This window comes from Penicillium macrosclerotiorum (genome assembly GCF_028827735.1).
Source record: "Penicillium macrosclerotiorum strain IBT 26536 chromosome Unknown utg000010l_segment0_segment0, whole genome shotgun sequence".
NCBI lineage: Eukaryota > Fungi > Ascomycota > Eurotiomycetes > Eurotiales > Aspergillaceae > Penicillium > Penicillium macrosclerotiorum.
In genome coordinates, this window is record NW_026643089.1 from 552,428 (window position 1) to 572,332 (window position 19,905).

At 47.0% G+C, this 19,905-nt stretch overlaps 6 protein-coding genes across 6 annotated transcripts; 3 read left to right on the plus strand and 3 right to left on the minus strand.

Annotated features, from left to right (window-relative positions):
* Positions 1-6,267: 6,267 nt before the first annotated feature.
* N7462_009877 (putative COP9 subunit 3) lies at positions 6,268-7,455 on the minus strand (the record flags this gene model as incomplete). Its single annotated transcript, XM_057081591.1, has 3 exons — positions 6,268-6,750; positions 6,812-6,964; positions 7,039-7,455. 3 exons carry the CDS (start codon positions 7,453-7,455, stop codon positions 6,268-6,270), a joined length of 1,053 nt encoding a protein of 350 aa, XP_056928631.1.
* A 60-nt stretch (positions 7,456-7,515) lies between these two features.
* On the minus strand, positions 7,516-8,161 carry N7462_009878 (uncharacterized protein; the record flags this gene model as incomplete). The annotated part of the gene is made up of 2 exons (XM_057081592.1): positions 7,516-7,842; positions 7,904-8,161. Coding segments are annotated over 2 exons (585 nt in total), but the record flags the coding sequence as incomplete, so codon positions are not given.
* A 323-nt stretch (positions 8,162-8,484) lies between these two features.
* N7462_009879 (glutamate-5-semialdehyde dehydrogenase) lies at positions 8,485-9,959 on the plus strand (the record flags this gene model as incomplete). The annotated part of the gene is made up of 3 exons (XM_057081593.1): positions 8,485-8,785; positions 8,841-9,002; positions 9,058-9,959. 3 exons carry the CDS (start codon positions 8,485-8,487, stop codon positions 9,957-9,959), a joined length of 1,365 nt encoding a protein of 454 aa, XP_056928633.1.
* A 298-nt stretch (positions 9,960-10,257) lies between these two features.
* On the minus strand, positions 10,258-13,052 carry N7462_009880 (putative mitochondrial carrier protein; the record flags this gene model as incomplete). The annotated part of the gene is made up of 8 exons (XM_057081594.1): positions 10,258-10,335; positions 10,421-10,788; positions 10,889-11,009; positions 11,753-11,954; positions 12,024-12,160; positions 12,231-12,518; positions 12,574-12,891; positions 12,948-13,052. 8 exons carry the CDS (start codon positions 13,050-13,052, stop codon positions 10,258-10,260), a joined length of 1,617 nt encoding a protein of 538 aa, XP_056928634.1.
* Positions 13,053-14,395: 1,343 nt separating this feature from the next.
* On the plus strand, positions 14,396-15,470 carry N7462_009881 (RNA-binding protein; the record flags this gene model as incomplete). Its single annotated transcript, XM_057081595.1, has 5 exons — positions 14,396-14,478; positions 14,726-14,782; positions 14,842-14,941; positions 15,000-15,363; positions 15,418-15,470. 5 exons carry the CDS (start codon positions 14,396-14,398, stop codon positions 15,468-15,470), a joined length of 657 nt encoding a protein of 218 aa, XP_056928635.1.
* Positions 15,471-16,914: 1,444 nt separating this feature from the next.
* On the plus strand, positions 16,915-19,695 carry N7462_009882 (DDHD family phospholipase; the record flags this gene model as incomplete). The annotated part of the gene is made up of 2 exons (XM_057081596.1): positions 16,915-18,386; positions 18,453-19,695. 2 exons carry the CDS (start codon positions 16,915-16,917, stop codon positions 19,693-19,695), a joined length of 2,715 nt encoding a protein of 904 aa, XP_056928636.1.
* Between the last annotated feature and the right edge of the window lie 210 nt (positions 19,696-19,905).

Genomic DNA, 19,905 nt, shown 5'->3' on the forward strand with positions numbered 1-19,905 from the left:
GGAACGGATCGTCACGTGATCCTATACTTAGGTATTATAGCCTAAGCATCTCGATAGATTATCTGGCAGAATCTATCTGACCGCCTTGTTGCTGAACTGATTGGTTCAGGCGAGTCCATAATTAGCATCCTAGGGGTGGGTCTGTAACAATACGGTAGTATAGAGAAGCTTCTAGGAGAGCCTACTTCGCTCTCTCTATCTCTTACTAGTAGAATTTATAGTCTTTCGAGATAGGCCTATAAGGACCCTTATAATTAGCGTATATAATAGTAATAATAGCTCCCTACGTTACCTTATACTCCTAGGTAGGGTGCTCGGTAGCGTAGTAGCTATAGATATATATCTTCGAAGGGTAGTAGGCCTAAATATATCTAGATTTCTAGTATTTATAATAAAATCTCGATCTTCCTTCTCGGTAGAAATAAGTAGTATAATAGCTCCGATACCTCTAGGTAGTACTAGTAGTAATTATATAGTTTATAGTAATTAGCGATAATAGCTCGATAACTAAGGATCCCTTCTTCTTCTTTATATATAGCTTAGTAAGCTAGCCAAGGTATACTACCCTTAGCTGCTTATTATTATTCGCTTCGCTACTATCTACCTACGTAGGGTTCTAATAAAGTAGGTCCTCTACTATAGCGAAGTTCCTAGTAGAGTTAGAGAAGTTACTAAAATCGGTAATCGGGATACTCTAAGCTATAATACTCTATAAGGGCTACTATATATATACGTCTTTACTAAATATCTTTACCTACTATATAGTATACTCCCGCTTCTATAGTACCTCTACTAATACTATAGTATTAGTAATTAAGGCTATATCGCTAGACGGAAGCTTACACGTAGCGACGAGGCGAATACCTATAAGCGTACTACTATCCTTACGTCTTACTACTTTAATTCTCTTCTTATCTACTATTTTTATAAGATCCTACTCCCTAAACGAGAGTATCCTAATTCTTACCTATATCTTATTATCCTTAATCTTAATAATAACCTAGTAATCCTCTACTAGTTCTACTAGTAAGGCGCTAATCGATAAATATACTAATTAAGAGCTACCTCCCGAAGGAGGACCGGCTATACCTACGACTATACGCTACTAGCCCTAGGTACGGAAGGTACGCTACGCTACTACCGAGGACTCCTAGGAAGAGGATATAGTACTAGTAGTTTTCGAAATCTCCTAAGCGGAGCTTTTAATACGCGTTATTTAGTTAGTAAGGTCTCGGGTAAAGTCTTATTAACGCTTATCGACTATAGAGATAGTAGTAAGGATTATAGCTATCCCCTAAGTATTATTCTCGCGCGCTTTTAACGCGTAGCGCTTAATAGAGAGGATAAAGCCGCGAATAATAGGGTCGGTATAGTTATTACTTTAGACGTATTAGTAGATATTTCTCGCGATATAGGCGATTTCCTCTATCGAAGAGTAGTTATTAATTAAGAGCTTATTAGTTGCTTACTATTTAGTAGTTCGCGTGTTACTATTCCGTTAGAATTAAGTTTATCAATCAATCAATCAATCAATAATCTTATTCCTGATGGAGCTTCCTCTATTTACAAGGTGCTATGCAGGGATTTGCGCCTTCTAGTGCCAGCCTAGTGCGCATAAGAAGTTGCTATCAAGGTAGGGCCAGCATAACGCTAGAACGAATAGATGAAATCGAATAACAAAGGAAAGGTAAACAATAACGAAAGAAGGGATCCGCCTCCGCGGCATCCCGCGTGTCCCGGCGGCGCCGAGTGCACCTACTATGCACTATAGCCTCAGCAATCTAGTATGCAACATCTAGTATCAATATCCTATATACGGGCGGAGAAACTGCCGGCCTTATCTTGTAGAATAATGATAAGACGGCAGAACTACACCGCCGGCCTTATCTGCAGATTGATAATAAGGTTATATAGTAGCAGAATCTCACCGCCCGACCTCCGTATCTAACTCCCGTATCCCGTATCCTATATGCACTAGTCCGTATGCACATTCTACTCCCTTCCTCGCTCCTACACTCTCCCTAGTAGCTCGTGTTACCGAGTTCTGAATTATCAGGACGCTAGTTGTTATTGCTAGTGGCAGATCCGAATTACTAGATCTCGATTTCACGTTGCTCTCCTACTCCTACTCCTACTACTTCTTATACGCGGCTATTACCGCTTCTGCTTGTCGGTGATATTTTAAGAGAGCAAGCTGAGTTCCTAGCACCCTGCCCCTGTTTCTATACCCTATCGGTCCTGCAGGACTACTGCCTTGATACTTATGTTTAGTCTACTACGCTTTCCGGCTCTATGCCGAATGCTGCGGGATTAAGATACTTGAATTGATTAAGTAGGCCTGACGAAATCATAAACTATGCTAGATATAGCCTTGCGGGAAGCTAGCGAAGAAGCTCGTCAGTGCCGAGTTGTATCGAGACACCTACTTCAGCTAAGGAGCTTCTTAGCGTTGTGCGTATCTCTTGCAACTCCGGGTATTCAAGCAGTATATAAGCTACTGTTTAGTTGCCTAAACCGTATCCGTATCTTAGTAAGTCTCGTGCGTTAATCTTTGCAAGATAGCTTGACAGTCCGATCTTCCCCGTTCTCAGTTGGATCAGCACTAACGATGTTGCCTTCCTTAGGCCCTGCTAGTAATCAAGAACATCTTTCTTACCTGCTGTTTCCACTAGCCGCTTCGTCGACTTTGCGCCCTTCTCCTTCCACCATACTGCCTCCCACGCCTGTTTTACTCGTTGTCGGATACGTCGTTTGATTGCAGATGCGAGGATAAGATAACGGTTGTTATAAGAGGGTGTAGAATCGGAGAGGGCTGCTTCTTTCGCTGTCTTGTCGGCAAGCTCGTTGCCAGGGATACCTTCATGCGCAGGGATCCAGCGGAACTCAACATGAATTCTCGCTTCGTTCAATGTTTGGAGATGTTGTATCGCTGAGATCAAGTAGGCTTGACCTAAAGGCATCCTCGGTCGCATAAGGGCCTGCAATGTAGCTTGGGAGTCGGAGAAAATCACCACTTTTTTAAGTGTGTTAGCTTGGTTTGTTGACTGATTTGTTGATTCGGTTGACTGATTGGTTGACTGATGAATAACCGGTTGCTGATGAATAGTTGATTGCTGATGAATAACTAACAGCGCTATATCAATGGCTCGCAGCTCTACAGCGTAAATAGTGGAGATCCCCTCTGTTCCTATCTGCGAGCGGTAGTATGCAGGGTCTTTGCTCTATACCACTGCTCTAGCGCCCACGCGGCCTTCATAGCCGCTGCCGTCCGTGTAGATAACTAGGCATCCTCCTTTTTCTAGTATTTCTGCATGCTGCTTCCTTGCTTCCTCACGTTCAGAGATAATCACCGTCGGAGGCTCTCGCTATGGCTCCCGGGCGAATGCAACGCGGTTCTCCCATGTTATACCTGCCAGTGAGAGATCTAGGGGAGCCGTTAAGTATCCGCCCTTCTTCCAAGCTTGGGCCTCCATTGGTGACCATCCTGATCGGTCACGCTGTGCTTTTGATCGTTTAGAATTAAGTTTATACGTTCCGTAGTTCGCGAAAATTCCGCGCCTAGTCGGGGTGTAAAATCCCTATTTCGGCTACGCCTACCGCTGCTATCGCTAATATAGGGTTAATACCGGTATTAAACGATAGAGCGGGAAGTTAGTTTGATTTTGAACTAGGTCTAGAGATCCTAGGACCTCTAGATAGCGAGATATCGCAAGAATTCGATTCTGCCAAGAGATAGTTTTTTTTTTATATTAATTATATCTTTATAGGATTCTAGAAGTTTAGTTATATATTACTAAATAGTTATTTATAGATTATACTTTAGCTTAGTAATATAAGAAAGTACTCTTTCTTTCTTAGCTAACTATAGAAAATACTATTTAAGAGTATCTAGTTATATATAGAATTCTCTAGGATCCTTATCTCTTTACTAAAAAACCTTTTCTAGCTATCCTATTACTTCTAATTCTAGACTTATAGTATTTTTAATTAGAGTAAAGATCTATTCCTTAAAATAGGACTAATCTTCCTTTATATTTTATTAGAAGATTAGAGCTTTTTCTTTAATATATTAATACTATCTCTATCTATATATTTAATCTCTATAGCTAATCGCTTCTAGAATCTAAGTTTAGTTATTATAATATTTCTTAGAAGCATCTTTTAATATTTATTATAAATTAAGAAGCTACTCCTAATATTATTAAAGTAAGAAATTTAATATAAATTTTAGCTAGGATCTATAGAGGATTCTTAATTACTCTATAGTATAATCTAAGATTTTAGGATCTCTACTTACTCCTATAGCTCTTTAAGCTTCTATAGTTTTTTAATAGTATCTTAGACTACTTAGAGTCTAGTATTAAGATTAGTTAGTACTATCTATTACTCTATAGATAGGCTCAGAGGATTAGCTATTTCTTCTATTAAAGAAGTAGACGAGTTCTTAGCGCTATCTTCCTAGATAATCGAAAATAGAAGAAATAGAAATTATTAGGGAATAACTACTTATATAGAATAGAAAGTCTATCGACTAGATAGGAAGATAAATATTAAGTAAGGAAAGTAAAATACTATTTCTTATTATTATAGATCTCTCTATAGTCCTTAATTTATATATAGGTTTTAATATCTTCCTATATAACTAAGGTAAAGGCGATAGATTATATTATAATATATAGTCTAATATAGCCTATATATAATAGAGGTAAGTAAAGGCTATAGGGAAGAGAGGTTCACGAATCCCTAATAGAAGAGCACCGAACCCTTAGGCCCTTATAGGTTATATATCTATAATAGGGAGAAGTAGGGCTATTATAACGAAGCCTAACCGTATCGAACTAATACCTAAGGTATAGAGTTAGGAATAGCCTGATATTGCAATATTATATAATAGGTCCGTTCCGTTCGAACGGACCTAGACACTACGTGACCTTAGGTATTATAGTTTAAGGATCTCGATAGACTCCTAGCAAAATCTATCCTGACCGCCTTATTGCTGAACTGATTAGTTCAGGCGTGTCTATATTTAGCACCCTAGGGGTGGGGTCTGTAACATCCATCGCCTTTGCTTTGGTTATATAGGAAACTGTTGAAGCCTGTATATAAATTAAGGATTATAGAGAGATCCATGATAGCAAGAAACATTGTTTTGCCTTCCTTACTTGACGTTCATCTTCCTACCTAGTCGACAGGCTTTCTACCCTATACAAGTAGTTATTCTCTAACACGGTAATTCCTTCCTTATTTCTCTTTCCTCTATCTATTCAATTTTATATCTGTTCGTTCTGACAGCGTGCGTTATATACTCGACAGCCCTGTTGCTAGCAACTTCTCATACGCACCAGGCCAGACACTAGAAGACGCAAATTCCTGTAAAGCACCTTGTATATGGAGGAAGCTCTAACGGGAATAAGAACATTCATTGATTGACGGTGCTCACCTTTCATTCATTTCTTCCATGTCCTTTGAATTCGTTTCCATCTGTTCATTCCAGTCACCATGGTAGCCAGTAGCGCGGGCAACACTTTTCATGCGCACCAGGCTAGAAACCAGCAGGCGTAAACCTCTACACAGCACCCTGTATATAGATGAAGCTCTGCCAGGAAGGATGTTGATTATTTGATCAATAATATCCAAGATAGATTATTTAAACTTCAATGACAATCCTGTAGACTGCCAATTGATATCTAGCACTAGCTTGCTTTCTGAACAAACTACGTGGAACGCGGCGCAGGTTGCCTGTGTTATATATCAACCAAGGTTATAACAAAAGTAAGTAATATCTAGGCTACTTAGGCACTAGGCCCAAATCACATCAGGGTCATACAGGCGTTGTATACTATGCGAACCATAGATCTACATTCCTTGGTAATCAACAACTGTACGACAAGACAAGGATACCACTAGAGCCATTCCCCACTACCACTCGAGCCGACCCATACGACTAGAGGAAGCTTGCATTATCTAGATAGCCAGCTTCTTGACTCCGCGCTTGCAACCTATATCCCTTTTGAACAGTATGGAGTTCATCTCATAAAAATAGCGGTTATTAAATGATAGGTAGTGGAAAGCTATATCAGCCTTATCCCTCCTACGTGTGTTTATGTAGATTCGCTATCCAGTTAATCTCAAATAGTCACTCTGAACAAAATCCCATTGCTTCCCATATCAGGGGTTTCATATAAATCAATGTCTGCCAGAGACATATACTAATCGAGGAGCATGGCCATAGAGAGCCTCTGGATTTCAAGGGCAGATATTCTAAGATCATTCCCCCATCAAGTCCTCATCCATTTCAAGACCAGCATCCGTGCCGAGCCCCACGCCAACTTCACCGACAGTACTCCATGTTTGCCCTTTCTGCATACTGTCAATCAATTCATCACTCAATGCCATTCCATGGTTGCGTTGATCCAAGTTTCTCATCAGAGCTGCCATTGAACCCCGTTCGCACTGGAGATGGGATTGAACCTTAGTTTCCTGTAGAATCTGGGGCAAAGAAGCGGTTGCAAAAAAACGTAGCATCGCAGCACCGTTATCAGCTTGAGACTGCACAAGAGTGGCTTGTATAGCGCCAGTCATGATGAGTGACGCTATAGTTGACTCTGCAGCATCCGTGGTAGCCCATAGAGAAACTGCTTGTTTCGTCAGGTCGGCCACTGTAAGAGCAGCAAATGTCTTCTTGATTCCAATAATGGTGTGTTTCGAGTAAGCATTCATCACCTGAGACACCAGACCCATGTTATTATCCTAGGGGATCTTATCAGCGGCAATTTTACACATGGAAATATGGCGTTCTCCATCATCGTACCGTGCACCATATATCTCGAGCTGCATCTATCTCGGCTCCCAGCCTTCTCAAATCACCCTGTTCAAACGCATAGGCCAGATTGATATAGGGTTTAGCAAGGGACTGAAGCACTCTGATCACTTGTGGAGAACTTATGCTTGGTGGTGGGCAAAGCTAAGCAGATAGTCAGTCAATTATTCCAGATACTCCTGGGAAACCTTTACCAGCAAGCGGGACTGGCTACTCACCTTGCCCTTTTCCAACAACGACACTAAAATCCACTTTTTGTATGCCTCCACCATAACCATGCTGACAGGTCCACCGGTTGGCATTGATATTACGATACCAAAAAAATGAGCTGCCTTGCGCCACTTCTTTAATGCCAAGTAAATCATACCGCCATAAAGGAAATATTGCAGATAGTCTTTGTAGGTCAATTTCGATGACAGCCCAGAGCTGTCGGTGATGAAAAATAAGCCCGAGTCATGCGACGTGCACATTATCGTGGAAGGTTTTGATGGGGAGCAAGGTGTCGAAAGAGGCAAATGACAGATGTGCTTGTCTAGGACCGGCAGTACGGAAGTGTATGCCCGGGCACGGAGGCAAAAACGAGTAAGTAGAAGGTGTAAGGATGTAAAAACATCACACGATGGGTCCAACCGCATTATTGCATCCCTGATCAGGCACACAGCTAAAAGAGGCTGGAATTGTCACTTTGTTAATTATCAGGCATGACGCGACTGGGTGAATGGTAGTCTTGCCTTCGAAGCCCCCTGTGCTATCTGGGCCACAAGTTCAATCAGTTGACGCCATTCATGACCTGCATACCTGACTTGAACCGGATCAAAGGCCTTTATGTAGGCTGTAATTCTGTTCCAAAGTTTCCCTGATGGCAAGATGGCTTCTGGAAACAGATTGTAATTTGCATTTTGAGAGCTTTGAATTTGGAGGTGGAGGAGGAATAGATAGACAAGAGAATCGGAACCTGGATCGAATTTCTGCACAACCAAGGAGATTGATTGATTAGACTCATATAGAACCATCATATAATTCTCAGTCATATAGAGAGAGAGAGAGAGAGAGAGAAAGAGAAGGGGGACCGATTCTGCCTACATCAAAGAGTGAATCATCACCGGCAACGCAGACCAGAGCTTTGGTAGACAGAGCATGTCTCAGGGATGCGACATGATCAAGAAGCTGCCGGTCATACTCCTCGTCAGTAGAAATGTGTGAGATAGCATGTAGTTGTGCGGATTTTGTCGCAAGATCCGCGATCAAATCCATGCTGGGAATACGCAGCGCGACGTTGAGCTCGGCGTGAGTGTAGGGTAGAGAGGAGAAACAAACAAAAGCAATCAGATGACTCGATATCTCAAAATAGAAGAAAGAGAAGAAAAAAAGACGTGGAGAGAGGCGAGCAGGACAAATAAATGCCTGGTCAATAAAATCACAAAGCCACAAAGCAACAAAAGTCCTGGGGGTCATGGGAGGAGGAGCAGTTTGGAAGAGCTTCTCGGCGGATCGAGGGCGGAGAACGGGAGTGGAACCCCGGCCGCTCAACTGCCCCTCTGACTCAAATCCGCCATAATTTTCCCCTCCACCCCCACCTTACATTCGTTCATCCATCTCTTCTTCTGGGGCATTCCCATTATACATTCCTCAGTCCGGTCCTTCATTTCACCTACACAGGATCAATGTCGCTGACTGAGTCGGCTGCAGTGGATGTGGCTCGCAGCGCATCGCTCGCCTCTCGTCGCCTTGCAACCCTCTCCAATACGGCCCGGAATGAGGCTTTGACGGCTCTCCACTGTGCATTGGACAAGAATCGCACCGCTATCTTGGCGGCGAATGCCAAAGATGTCGAGATCGCAACCCAAGCCGCTGATAGGGGGAACCTGAGTCACAGTGTGCTCAAACGCCTTGATCTTTCACGACCGGGCAAATATGATGACATGCTGGAAGGAATCTTGAGTGTTAGGGATTTGGAGGACCCTGGTGAGATCAACCTGTCCCTCCCACTCCGATTGATCTAACTCGAACTCCAAACAAGTGGGCAAAGTGACTTTACGAACCCTTTTGGACGAAGGGCTGAGCATGGAGCGCGTCAGTTGCCCGATAGGAGTTTTGTTAATTATCTTTGAGGCTCGACCGGAGGTGATTGCCAACATTGCTGCTCTCGCTATCAAGTCAGGCAATGCTGCCATTCTTAAAGGTATCTTGACTACTTTGCAAACCATATTATTTGGGTTGCTGACCAGCTTTGGTAGGCGGAAAGGAATCTATGGAATCGTTTGTGGCGATTGCGAATGTCGTTTCCGAGGCCATCGCTGGCTCTCAAGTGCCAGTGTCGTCGATTCAACTCGTCCAGACCCGCGACGCCGTCTCCTCTCTCCTGGCTCAAGACTCCTTTATCGACCTCGTAATTCCCCGAGGGTCGAACGAACTTGTTCGATTTGTGAAAGAAAACACCAAGATTCCCGTGCTCGGGCATGCCGATGGACTATGCTCTGCTTACATCCATTCGGATGCGAAGGCTGAGACGGCGGTAAAAGTCATTGTGGATTCAAAAACAAACTATCCGGCGGCCTGTAATTCACTCGAGACCTTGCTTGTCCATGAGCATCTTCTGGAATCAATTTTTCCAATTGTCGTTGAAGCTCTGCTAGACAAAGGCGTGACTCTTCGCTGCGATGCAGTGTCAAAAGCCGCCTTGACGAAGACACTTCCATTCTCCAAAGCCACGCAAGTTCTACCCGCTACCGAGACCGATTTCCATACCGAATTTTTGGACTTGGTGTTGGCTGTTAAGACGATACCCGCCGAGGATGCGATCGAGACCGCGATTGCTCACATCAATGCACACTCGTCCAAACACACCGATATCATTTTGACCGAATCCCGTGAGATGGCGAATTTATTTATGAGTAGCATTGACAGCGCAGGTGTCTACTGGAACGCCTCAAGCAGATTCGCGGACGGCATGAGGTATGGGTTTGGCACGGAGGTTGGCATTAGTACCAACAAGATTCATTCGCGAGGTCCTGTCGGGCTGGAGGGGTTAACAATTTACAAATATCTGATCCGAGGAAATGGGCATGCAGCAGGAGATTACCATGACGGCGAAGGAGGACGACAATTCATCCATAAAAACCTGCTCATTACCGAGTAACTACGTGACCATCGTCAAAATTAAATATCAAAACGTATTGTTTTTTTTTAAACATTTCGCAGTCGTAAGAAAAGATGAGGACTAAGCCGGATGTATTTTTCTTTTGCCCTCTTCCGTTCGTAAATCTTGATCTCCCAGTCCAACCAAAGATATTCCGCCACTGTAGGTACATCGAATTGAGATCTCTGGACAGACCCCGCAAGATAAAAAAAAAACCTCGGGCACTGAGTGAGATCTGGATTCACATCGTCCTTGCACTGACAGACCGACATCTTTCCCATGATCCTTGCAAGGCTCTTTAGACCTTGAAGCCCTTGGAGCGTCTGCGGCCACGGGCCCGCTCGAACTTCCGACCCTTGCTGGCAACGTAGGGCTTCTATTTCGATTCGAAGCCAGTCAGCACGTCAATCGGACAAAAATATGAATAAAAAATTTCGGAAACTATCTTCAAATTCACGAACCTTGTGAGAGTGAGGGCCAAAGCCAAAGTGCTTCACGGCCTCACGGGCATTCTTGGGGCCACGGAGGAGCAGGGTGTTGGCGCCGGTGGGGGCACGCAGAGCAAGCTGATCCAGGGTCAGGATCTCACCACCGGCCTTCTCGATACGGGCACGAGCAGTGGCGGTGAAACGCAGGGCAGCAACCGACAGCTTGGGGACGTTGAGGAGACGGTTGTCGTCAGTGATAGTGCCGATCACGACCACGGTCTTGCCCTTCTGCGACTCGTTGATGTTCGAGGCGATGCGAGAGAGCGAAACCGGGGGGCGGTTGATGCGCGACATGAAGAGACGGCGGAGAACAGCCTTGTTAAAGTTGGACTCGGTACGGCCTATCAGAGGCAACTCAAATCAGTATTGAATTCCCTAGCAATTTTTCTATTTCCTTCGTAGGCGGTGTTGAACATGTCGGGATTGGAAGGGTTTTCATACGGGCAAGGAAGCGATAGAGCTTCACGAGAACCTGCAAGTAGACGTTCTCGCTCTTGGGCGCCTTGCGGTGGGTGCTGCGCACATGGTGACGGTCGAGGTCGATACCTAAGAAATTTCGCTCCTGGTTAGCTGGAAGAGTCGGCGAGGAAAAGACGGCTCAAATCTCTGGGCAGCGCCATTAAGGCATTTGGGAAGACAGGACGGATTGAAAAACATACCCATGGCTGCTGGTATGAATCTGACACCTGGGAGTTAGCTTGCTGTCGCACCCGTTTGGAAGTGTAAGAGGTTTTTAGTCTTGGACTTTCGGCTGCGCGGTGTGTGTGGGTTGAGCCCTACGCTAGTCCTCTTTCAGTAACAAACAAGGTCACCTGATAGCCATAGGCAGTTGCCGCCGCCCGCCAGTTAGTCAGCATGGATGAATTCAAGTTCCGACTTGAACTTGAACTTGAACTTGGGGGTCATGGAGTGATCACGAATTTCGCACAGGAAACAGGGTACAGTAGTCGGAGTGGAAGCGGTAGCGAGAATAGCAGTTGCAACTCCAGTATCAAGGCTAGTCATACTGGACCCCATGATTGACACTAGGATGCAATTAGTGAGGGACACTGAATCGATTCCCTCAAGTTGTCCGTTGTCAGCTCTCCTAGGGAGATCGTTTAGTTCTCAAGCGCAGAGAATAGATAACTATTTCATTCCCGAAACAGTCTAGACTTCAAATTTTTTTTATGCTTCTTCCAAGTAATCTTATATACAAGTAGGGCCCATCAAAAGGCCAGGACTGAAGGTGACTGAACCTTCTAGCGCCGCAAACAAGTAGTACATCTAAATATATTGAAACTAATCTCTATCACCAAGACTGACCAGGAAATCTCGTGTCAATTCAAAACTGAGCCAGCTACTGGCCATGCTGGGGGCCACTTTGAGAAGGTTGGGCCCAATTCCCTTGAAGAGTCCTCGTGACCCTTCCTCGGCCACAATCACACGTACCGCATCCCAGATCGAGGTGTATTGATATCCCATCCCGGACATGGTGTTGATCTGAAAGCGTCGTCGGAGTACGTCACTAGATTTCTGTTAGTCCCAATTCCCCTCTCCGAGCTAGTTCAATCGGTGCAATCAGGATTCAGCTTACAAGGGGTATGTGCAGGTTTGTGCCACAGCTCCGGAAATTGCACCAGCCAAAAGTTTACGGGCCGGACCGGGGTTTTTGTCGCCCTCGGGGGTCAAGTGTTTGCGTACTGACTCATAGGTCATGAAATTCAAGCCAACCTAGCTTCCGTTAGTAAGAAATAGCACACGCATACCGACTGGACATGAAGGGAGAAAAAGAGATTCTCACATAGGGCGCGACCCCGGCCACCGTGGGGACAATCCCGCGATACAGGGCGATAATGCCGCCCTCATTCTTGTATATCATAACCATTGTGGTGAACATGCCTGGGAGACTCCGAGATGGATCGCGTTTGCCGAGGTCCGCAAAGGACGCGGATTGGATGGAAAGTCGTGTGCGAACAATATCGAGTGGGTAGGTAACCGTGACTGATGTGATTCCCGCGACGCCTCCGCAGAGAAGGCGACGGGCAGGGGTCATTTCACCCTCAGGAGACTCCACGAACTGCGACACGGCCTGGTGAGTTCACAAACTCTAGAGATAAGATAATCCCAAGGCGGATACGACGAACCTTCTTGTAGAAGTTATAACTTCCGAATTGAACGGCAGAGTATGGGATGATACGTATGCAATTGGTTCCATTACCCCGCATAAAGCCTCGCCAGCCTTCTTCTCGTCGCATCTTTCCGAGAGCTTTCCAGATAGACAATTTGTACTCCTCTCGGCCGACGCTTTGGATCTGAAGTAAGATCTTCAGCCGTTCGAGGGGAGAGACGATCGTCCGAGAAACGGCACCGGCCACGCCACCGGCCATGAATGCGGCAACAACGGGCTCCGCCAGCTTGGTTCTGGTTTTATCGAGAAGAGATGGAGGGGAGGAAACCGACTCCTGAGAGGAACTATTAGCTATTGGCAATGGAGAATGGACCCTTGGGTTTGACTCACCTTGATCGGCCTTGTGGGTGGAGGCAATGGTAGATTCTGCAATGCAGGCTTTGCTGCCCTATCTAATCCATCTTTCTGAGGTGCATCCTGACGATCAAGGCTCATCTTGACGGCATGCGAGTGTGTGATGAGGGTTGCGTGCTAAGATAACGGGGTGGCAATGCTTCTCCCATGCACTTCTGCGGTTGAATTCAAGAATAACAAGGAAGTACGGGATATCGAACGGCCAGACGAATGGTGTTGGGGATGTAATGCACAGAAGAAAGAACAGGGGATCCGGACGGAGTGCGTCGAGCTGGCCATCAAGAGATTGTCCGAGTTTCTGACTGCTTGCGGTTGGGAGAGTCTACAGGTCCATCATTGGAATTGTAGGTCCAGTTTGCGATTTGATGGATATTATCCAGGCCCCTCGAAAAATAATGGGGCTGATTCAAACGACGGAGGCTGATGATGCTGTTGCTTCGTATGGACAAAGGGGGTAAGGAGGATATCGGGGTGAAGTTCTGCGCTGGATTTAATGGAATTGCTTTTTGGATCTTCCGGCTGTCGAGATCCCGCAAGCGAACAGTGTTCTTGCTATTGGCGCTTGGTCCGGTTCTTAGGCTTCGATGGGAGGGGTGGAGGGTTCAGAGGTGATGATGTGCTGGAAAACATGATCCCGAGTGCCGACTTGCTACGGTACCTCCCGAGCCCCCGATCGCATCAGCCAGGTACCCAGTACCCAGTCTATCATTCAGTCCAGTACCCAGTACCAGGTACCGAAAGTACACCATGTCAAGATCCTGTTATCTAGGCATTCTGAAAATGTACAGGCCTCAACTGCTAGCTTCAACTCCATTATCAAGCATCATCTTTCCCTCACTTACTCTCCTCGGTAGCTAGGTCTATATTAGTGTACTCTGTAGACACCTAAGTCGTGTAGTAGCTAGCAAATGCCACTATTTGAATCTTTCAAGATGAGGCTTGGATATAAATGGAATATTGCCCTATACACTTTCCAAATCCTTTTTTAACTTATTACTTCCCATCATAATAACTATCAATTACCCGCACTAAGAGGCACAAAAGGTGTACAGTGGCTCTTTTGCAAGGACCTCCCCCCCCAAACCGCTGGTAACGCCTCTCTCGCTGTTGCATTCTCTCCTTCTTCCACCCTGTTTTCCAGGATCATCATTATCATTGTTCTTGCGATTTTCGATTTTGAGAAAAATCAATTACCTGCACTATGCCATCAGGCTCACTTGCATTCCAAGGTCTTATTAAAAAGGGACTACGCTCCTCCTAATCGTTTTCATCACTGCGACATTGGTCACTATGGATGGCCGTAGTTGCAGCCACCGCCCTTCTCCCCCTTCGGAACAATATCTTCTTCCTTTCAACGACCTCCTCTCGTTCCCTTCCTTCTCGCCCTTCTCTATTCCGCCATCGTCTATTCTACTCCATGAACCATGTCTCGGTCGGGAACCACCCTCTATGTCACCGGCTTTGGCCACGGAACTCGAGCTCGCGACCTTGCCTACGAATTCGAACGGTATGTGACGTCCACAACTTCGCGCTGTTAAGCCCTCGGTTCTCGAATCCCTCCCCGACGCTGCGATGGCTTCCACCTTTAAACACTCAAGAGTCGGGATTATGTTGGCATTTGCGCTTGAAGCTCCATCCGTTGCGCGTGCCTTTGAAAGGCCTCCCGGATGCTGGTTTTGGTCGTCATCGGTCACCTGTCATTACAACCTTTTCATCTTGAATGTTGTGCCCACTTGTGCTGATCTTCAATTTAGGTATGGACGTCTGGTCCGTTGCGATATCCCAGCTCCTCGTACTCCTTCGAGCCGACTGTAAGCTTGGTATCTAAACAGTCCCATGAGTTCCCCATTGATTGACGACCGGCTCCTAGTTTTGCCTTTGTTGAATATGAGAGCCGTCGCGATGCTGATGATGCTTATCATGAAATGCACAATAAGCGCATTGGACGCGACGACCTTTTGAAGATTGAGGTAAGCCTCTTGTCCTTTACCTATCTACAAGAGACTACGGTCTAAATTTTCTTGTCAGTGGGCACGTACCCCACCTTCCGCATCCTGGAGATTCGATTCGGGACGTGACCGTCGTCGTGACCGTACACCCCCTCGTCGTGGTCGCTCCACTTCCCCTCGTCGTTACTCCCCTAGACGCGACGATCGGTATGAACGAGACTACGATCGCCATGACCGTGATTACGACCGCCGGGACCGCGACCATGACCGCCGGGACCGCGACCATGATCGACGGGACCGAGATCGCGAACGCTCCCGTGACCGATCACGTACCCCGGAGGAGCGAGAGCGTGATGTCAAAGAAGATCGTGATAGGCGCGAGGATGACCGGGAGCGCCGAGAGGAGGAGCGTGAGAACGGCCCGAACGGTGAAGACAGGAAAGGTTCGTCGTCAAACCCCATGCCAAAATATCATGGATTTCGCTCACGCTCGCTAGTACCCCTGGACCCTGTCCCTTCTGCCCATGACGAGCTTGATACCGCTGAGTAGATCAACTCAACCAGGTCTATCCGAGCCATCTGTCGAACTTTTGCCCATCGGATATATTTGCAGTCCGTATGAGGGTTCTCGCCTCCGAGCCTTTCGGTGGGAAGTGACTGCAAGAAAAGAAAAAAAGAAAGAAAGAAAAAAAATACCCTCCCCCTCCCCCTAAGTTTATCCCGAAGCCTACAGGAGTGAGATTTCTCGTCACATACCGTGGAATTTTCTCGCATTATTCTTTGATGTTCCTTTGTCGAAGCTTGATCTTACGGCCATTTTCTGATTGGGGGTTGCTTGCCCATGGCTCCCTTGTTTGATTCTTTTTTGTGGGTGTTGGTATTTATCCTGGTCAGCAGCTCGGATCCCACCGAAACGAACGTCGAGCGATCGTGTTGTCCTTCCTCGCCCGCGTCTCTCGTCCTTGCGTTTTCCACGATAAATTCCGCTCGCCATCCGTCTTATTCGCAGATTTAATTTCAAAGCGGTTCTCCATTTTCCAACTCTACCCCGCGGATGTACGATCGATCGAATCCCACGGGGTTTTCGTCCTCTCCCTCCTGCCTCCCTTTCGATACGCCCCACGTCCATCGTAGAGTCGTATTGCCCCAAGATCCGTAGGGATGGGACTATACTCTGGATAATTCATAAGATTGACCTCTATTCGTCCTTGCTCATTGACCTTCACAGCCGTGTGCCGAATCAGGTGATATTATCATGCCTTTGCCCCGAGTGTTACAGCCCGGAAGGATCAGAAGCCCGTCACCCTGATAACTTCCTAGATATTCGATGCTCAATCTGACCATGTCTACCATCACATCGAAGGATGATAGTACTGAATTCTTTTCTCTAGACCCACGCTCATGTGGTGAATCGTAGACCTCGGTATAAGATGCGCTATTGGAAAGAGGGTAATACACTCCGGTATGCAGGTTGCTTTGGAGCGAGGCGAGTCGGTTTAGTATTGCCTCATGTCCACTGCTCCCGGGGGTAGTTGTGCCATTATCCATCATCGACCCTGTGCGGGATCCTCGTAGATGGTGGGGAAGTCGCTTCCAAGCAATCGCAATATACGTAGTTTACTTAACCACTAGTACGGGGAAGGGAAGATAGCCCGAGGTAACTTGAACTATGGTTGACAAACTACGTGCAATCTGTCGTTGGTCAACCTAGTGAACAGTGGGGGGATTACATCATGCATGGCCGATCTGGACTCGTAGCCAAAACAACTTCATGTATTGCAATCCACGGCAACTTTGTCACAGCCCCTCCTTCACAACGCTACATAGCCCAGGCCGGATAATTTTCCTCGACTGATATGATCTTTCTTGAATGCACCACTCAGGATCGTGGGTGACTCAAAAGCACACCTTTCTTCCTGTGCTCTCCTACAAAACGGACGATACCCTGCACATTGGGACATTTATTTGCAGTCCGACAGGCCCGCCTGGCGTCCATGGCGGGCGCGGACCCAAAGTCATTCCTGGGGACCCTCTCGCCCTGGAGTACGCCTCGAAGCTCCACACCTCAGCTGCCCGATCGACCGGCGGCGCAGGATGTTCTGCAACGATCGCAAGGAGAGGATCATACAGTTTCAAACCGGCATAGGCTGAGCCTGCACCACTACCCTCCAGATTGCCCTCCGCTCCGAGTGAGATGGTACTATGCTGTGGATTCACCGAAGCGGAAACCCGCCCGCCTTGAGCAGAAAAAGACGGACCAGAAGCCGCCGGCTCCGCCCAAGAAGTTCATTCCATTTTCCCCGCGAGACTCATTGTCCATTGAAACTGCATTCCAGAAGCTCTCAGACATTGCTGATTCACAGCGACATGCGAACGCCAACCAGGAGCCCACACAGCATGCTCCTACCAAGGTACCTGTGAACGAAGATTATCTGTTCGATGTGGACGTGGAAGAACGAGAGCTTAGCCCGGCGTATTGGATTGGTCCTGTCTATGAAGTCCGGCGCGGGACATGGTTTTTACATGATGGATCAAGCATGAAACCTTGCGAGGAAAACTTGGCGACCCAGCTAGAGGAGGGTTACCTGAAACTAAGGCCGTGGAGAGCAGATGCCAGAGAGACCGGCTTCTCTGACTCTGTCGTACTCAGGGAACATACGCAACCTGGTGGACATGCAGATCCCCAGCCGAATACAGGTGGACCCCGATCTTCGGAATCAGCCAAAGCGTACCATCAATCCTCGGGGAACGGAGCAACGGCAGCGTCTTCCGATCCTCGACAGTACCGCTTATTTGGCGCCTATATGAACAGAATTGTTGCTTATCAAGATGCGTCAACAGCCTGGATAACTACCGATGATTTTATGTCGCGTTTCAGCACAACTGTGTTCCAAAAGCTTGGGGCTGTCCCCGGCACGAAAGTAATTCGAGGCTCGGCGGAGCCTCGAAAACCAAGAGAAACACTTGATGGTCAAGGCTCAGAGCGGAAGTCGGTAGAAAAAAACTCGAGCAATCTGACTTCTAGCGCCGAGGCGGTCATTGACCCAGATGGTGCAAAGGCTCGCCTCCCAGAGCCATCTGGGTCGGAAAGTTACAGTGCAGAGGCCGAGAGCATGGAGAGGCGACCAAAGTCAACCCTAGAACGCCAAATGTCATCCCTAGCAGGCGAGCCACAAAATCCAGCGGAACTGGAAGAACAAGCCCGTCGCCAGGAAGAGCAGGAAATGGAAGAGTCTAGAGAAGTTGACGATGAAGATCGAGAGCGGGAGATCGACCATTTAGTTTTGGTCACCCACGGCATTGGCCAGCGACTTGGGTTGCGGCTGGAAAGCATTAATTTCATACATGATGTCAATGTTCTCCGAAAGACACTCAAGGGGGTCTACAGGGCCTCGCCAGACCTTCAGGCCTTGAATACGAACTTCGATGACAAGGACATCAACTGTCGCGTTCAAGTTCTTCCTGTGTAGGTTGAATTTTTGTTCCTAGCCTACCCTAGAACATTTCGTCAGCTATGCTAATTCCTGTACAGATGTTGGCGCCATCTTCTCGATTTTCCTTACCGAGGGGTTCGTCAGAACCGCAAAGAACTCGATCTCACAGACGCCGACATGGCGGAGGACAGTTTATATCCAAGTTTAGCAGACATCACTCTTGAAAGTGTACCGGCTGTTCGAAATCTCATCTCCGACTTGGCAATGGATGTGCTCCTTTATCAAAGCGGGTATTGTGAGCATATCTCTACAATTGTAAAAGAAGAATGCAACCGTATTCTTCGGCTTTATAGAAGGCGCAACCCATCCTTTAATGGCTCTGTCAGCCTCTGTGGCCACTCTCTTGGAAGCGCGATCCTGTTTGATATTCTATGTCACCAATCTCAGTCGGGGGTCGATCTTGCCCAGGAAGCAAAGCGGGCCACCCAGGACAGTGATCATCCCTCAGGTTCACCAAAGACGAGACGGAGCACGTTGGATTTTGAATGTGAGGAATTTTTCTGCCTGGGGTCCCCAATTGCCCTATTCCAAATGTTGAAAGGGAAAACCATTGCTGGATGTACTCCAACCAGGACTCGAAATCGCACGAGTGTGCTTGGTGATGAGCTAGAGTCGCAGACACTAGGATCTTTTCGGACCTCCAATCGAGACTCCTGTGGTGCTAACGCGCGTGATTTGAGCGACAACTCTGCCATCATTTCAGCGCCTAAATGTCGTGATCTCTACAACATCTTCCACCCCTCGGATCCAGTCAGCTATCGAATTGAACCTCTCATTTCCCCTGCAATGGCTAGTCTGAAACCGCAGCCTCTTCCCTCTGTCAAGAAAAGTTTATGGACGACCTCCGGGCAGAGCCTCTCCGTCCTAGGAACTCGTATGGGCCAGAGTGTGGGCTCCTTGTGGAGCAACTTTACCTCAGGGGTTGCCAGTAGCTTGCTCAATCGAAGCCTAGGACTGAGTATCGATGAACCCTCGTCTGCAACTGGGGTCGGAAATAAATCAGCCCATGCTGCCACTGGACACGAGCGCACCCAGTCAGCTTCCGGTTCAGCCCAAGATGAAACCCCGGGGGAGAATGATCGTTGTCATACCCTGATCGATCCAGACATTGAGACACTCTATGATGGATTTCAGAAAAACCGACACTCTCACAGAAAAGGTCTCGGCGAGACGGAGTCCGATCTCGATGCCGATGATCATGAACGTAGGGTGAAATTCGAAGATGCTAAAGTACGCGCCTTGAATTTCAATGGCCGTGTTGACTATAGTATTCAAGAGTGAGTGAACTCGTCCCGTACCTGGATCTTTCTCAACCCTCACCTTTGCTCTCTCTGTTCCTAATTACCGAACCCCTTGGCGTGCTGACTTGTCCCAACCCCTTTGCGGAGGGGTTCTGTATGACTTAGAGGCGCATTCGATATCTCGTTGATTGCAAGTATTGCCAGCCATCTCACATATTGGGGTGATGAAGATGTGAATCACTTCATGCTC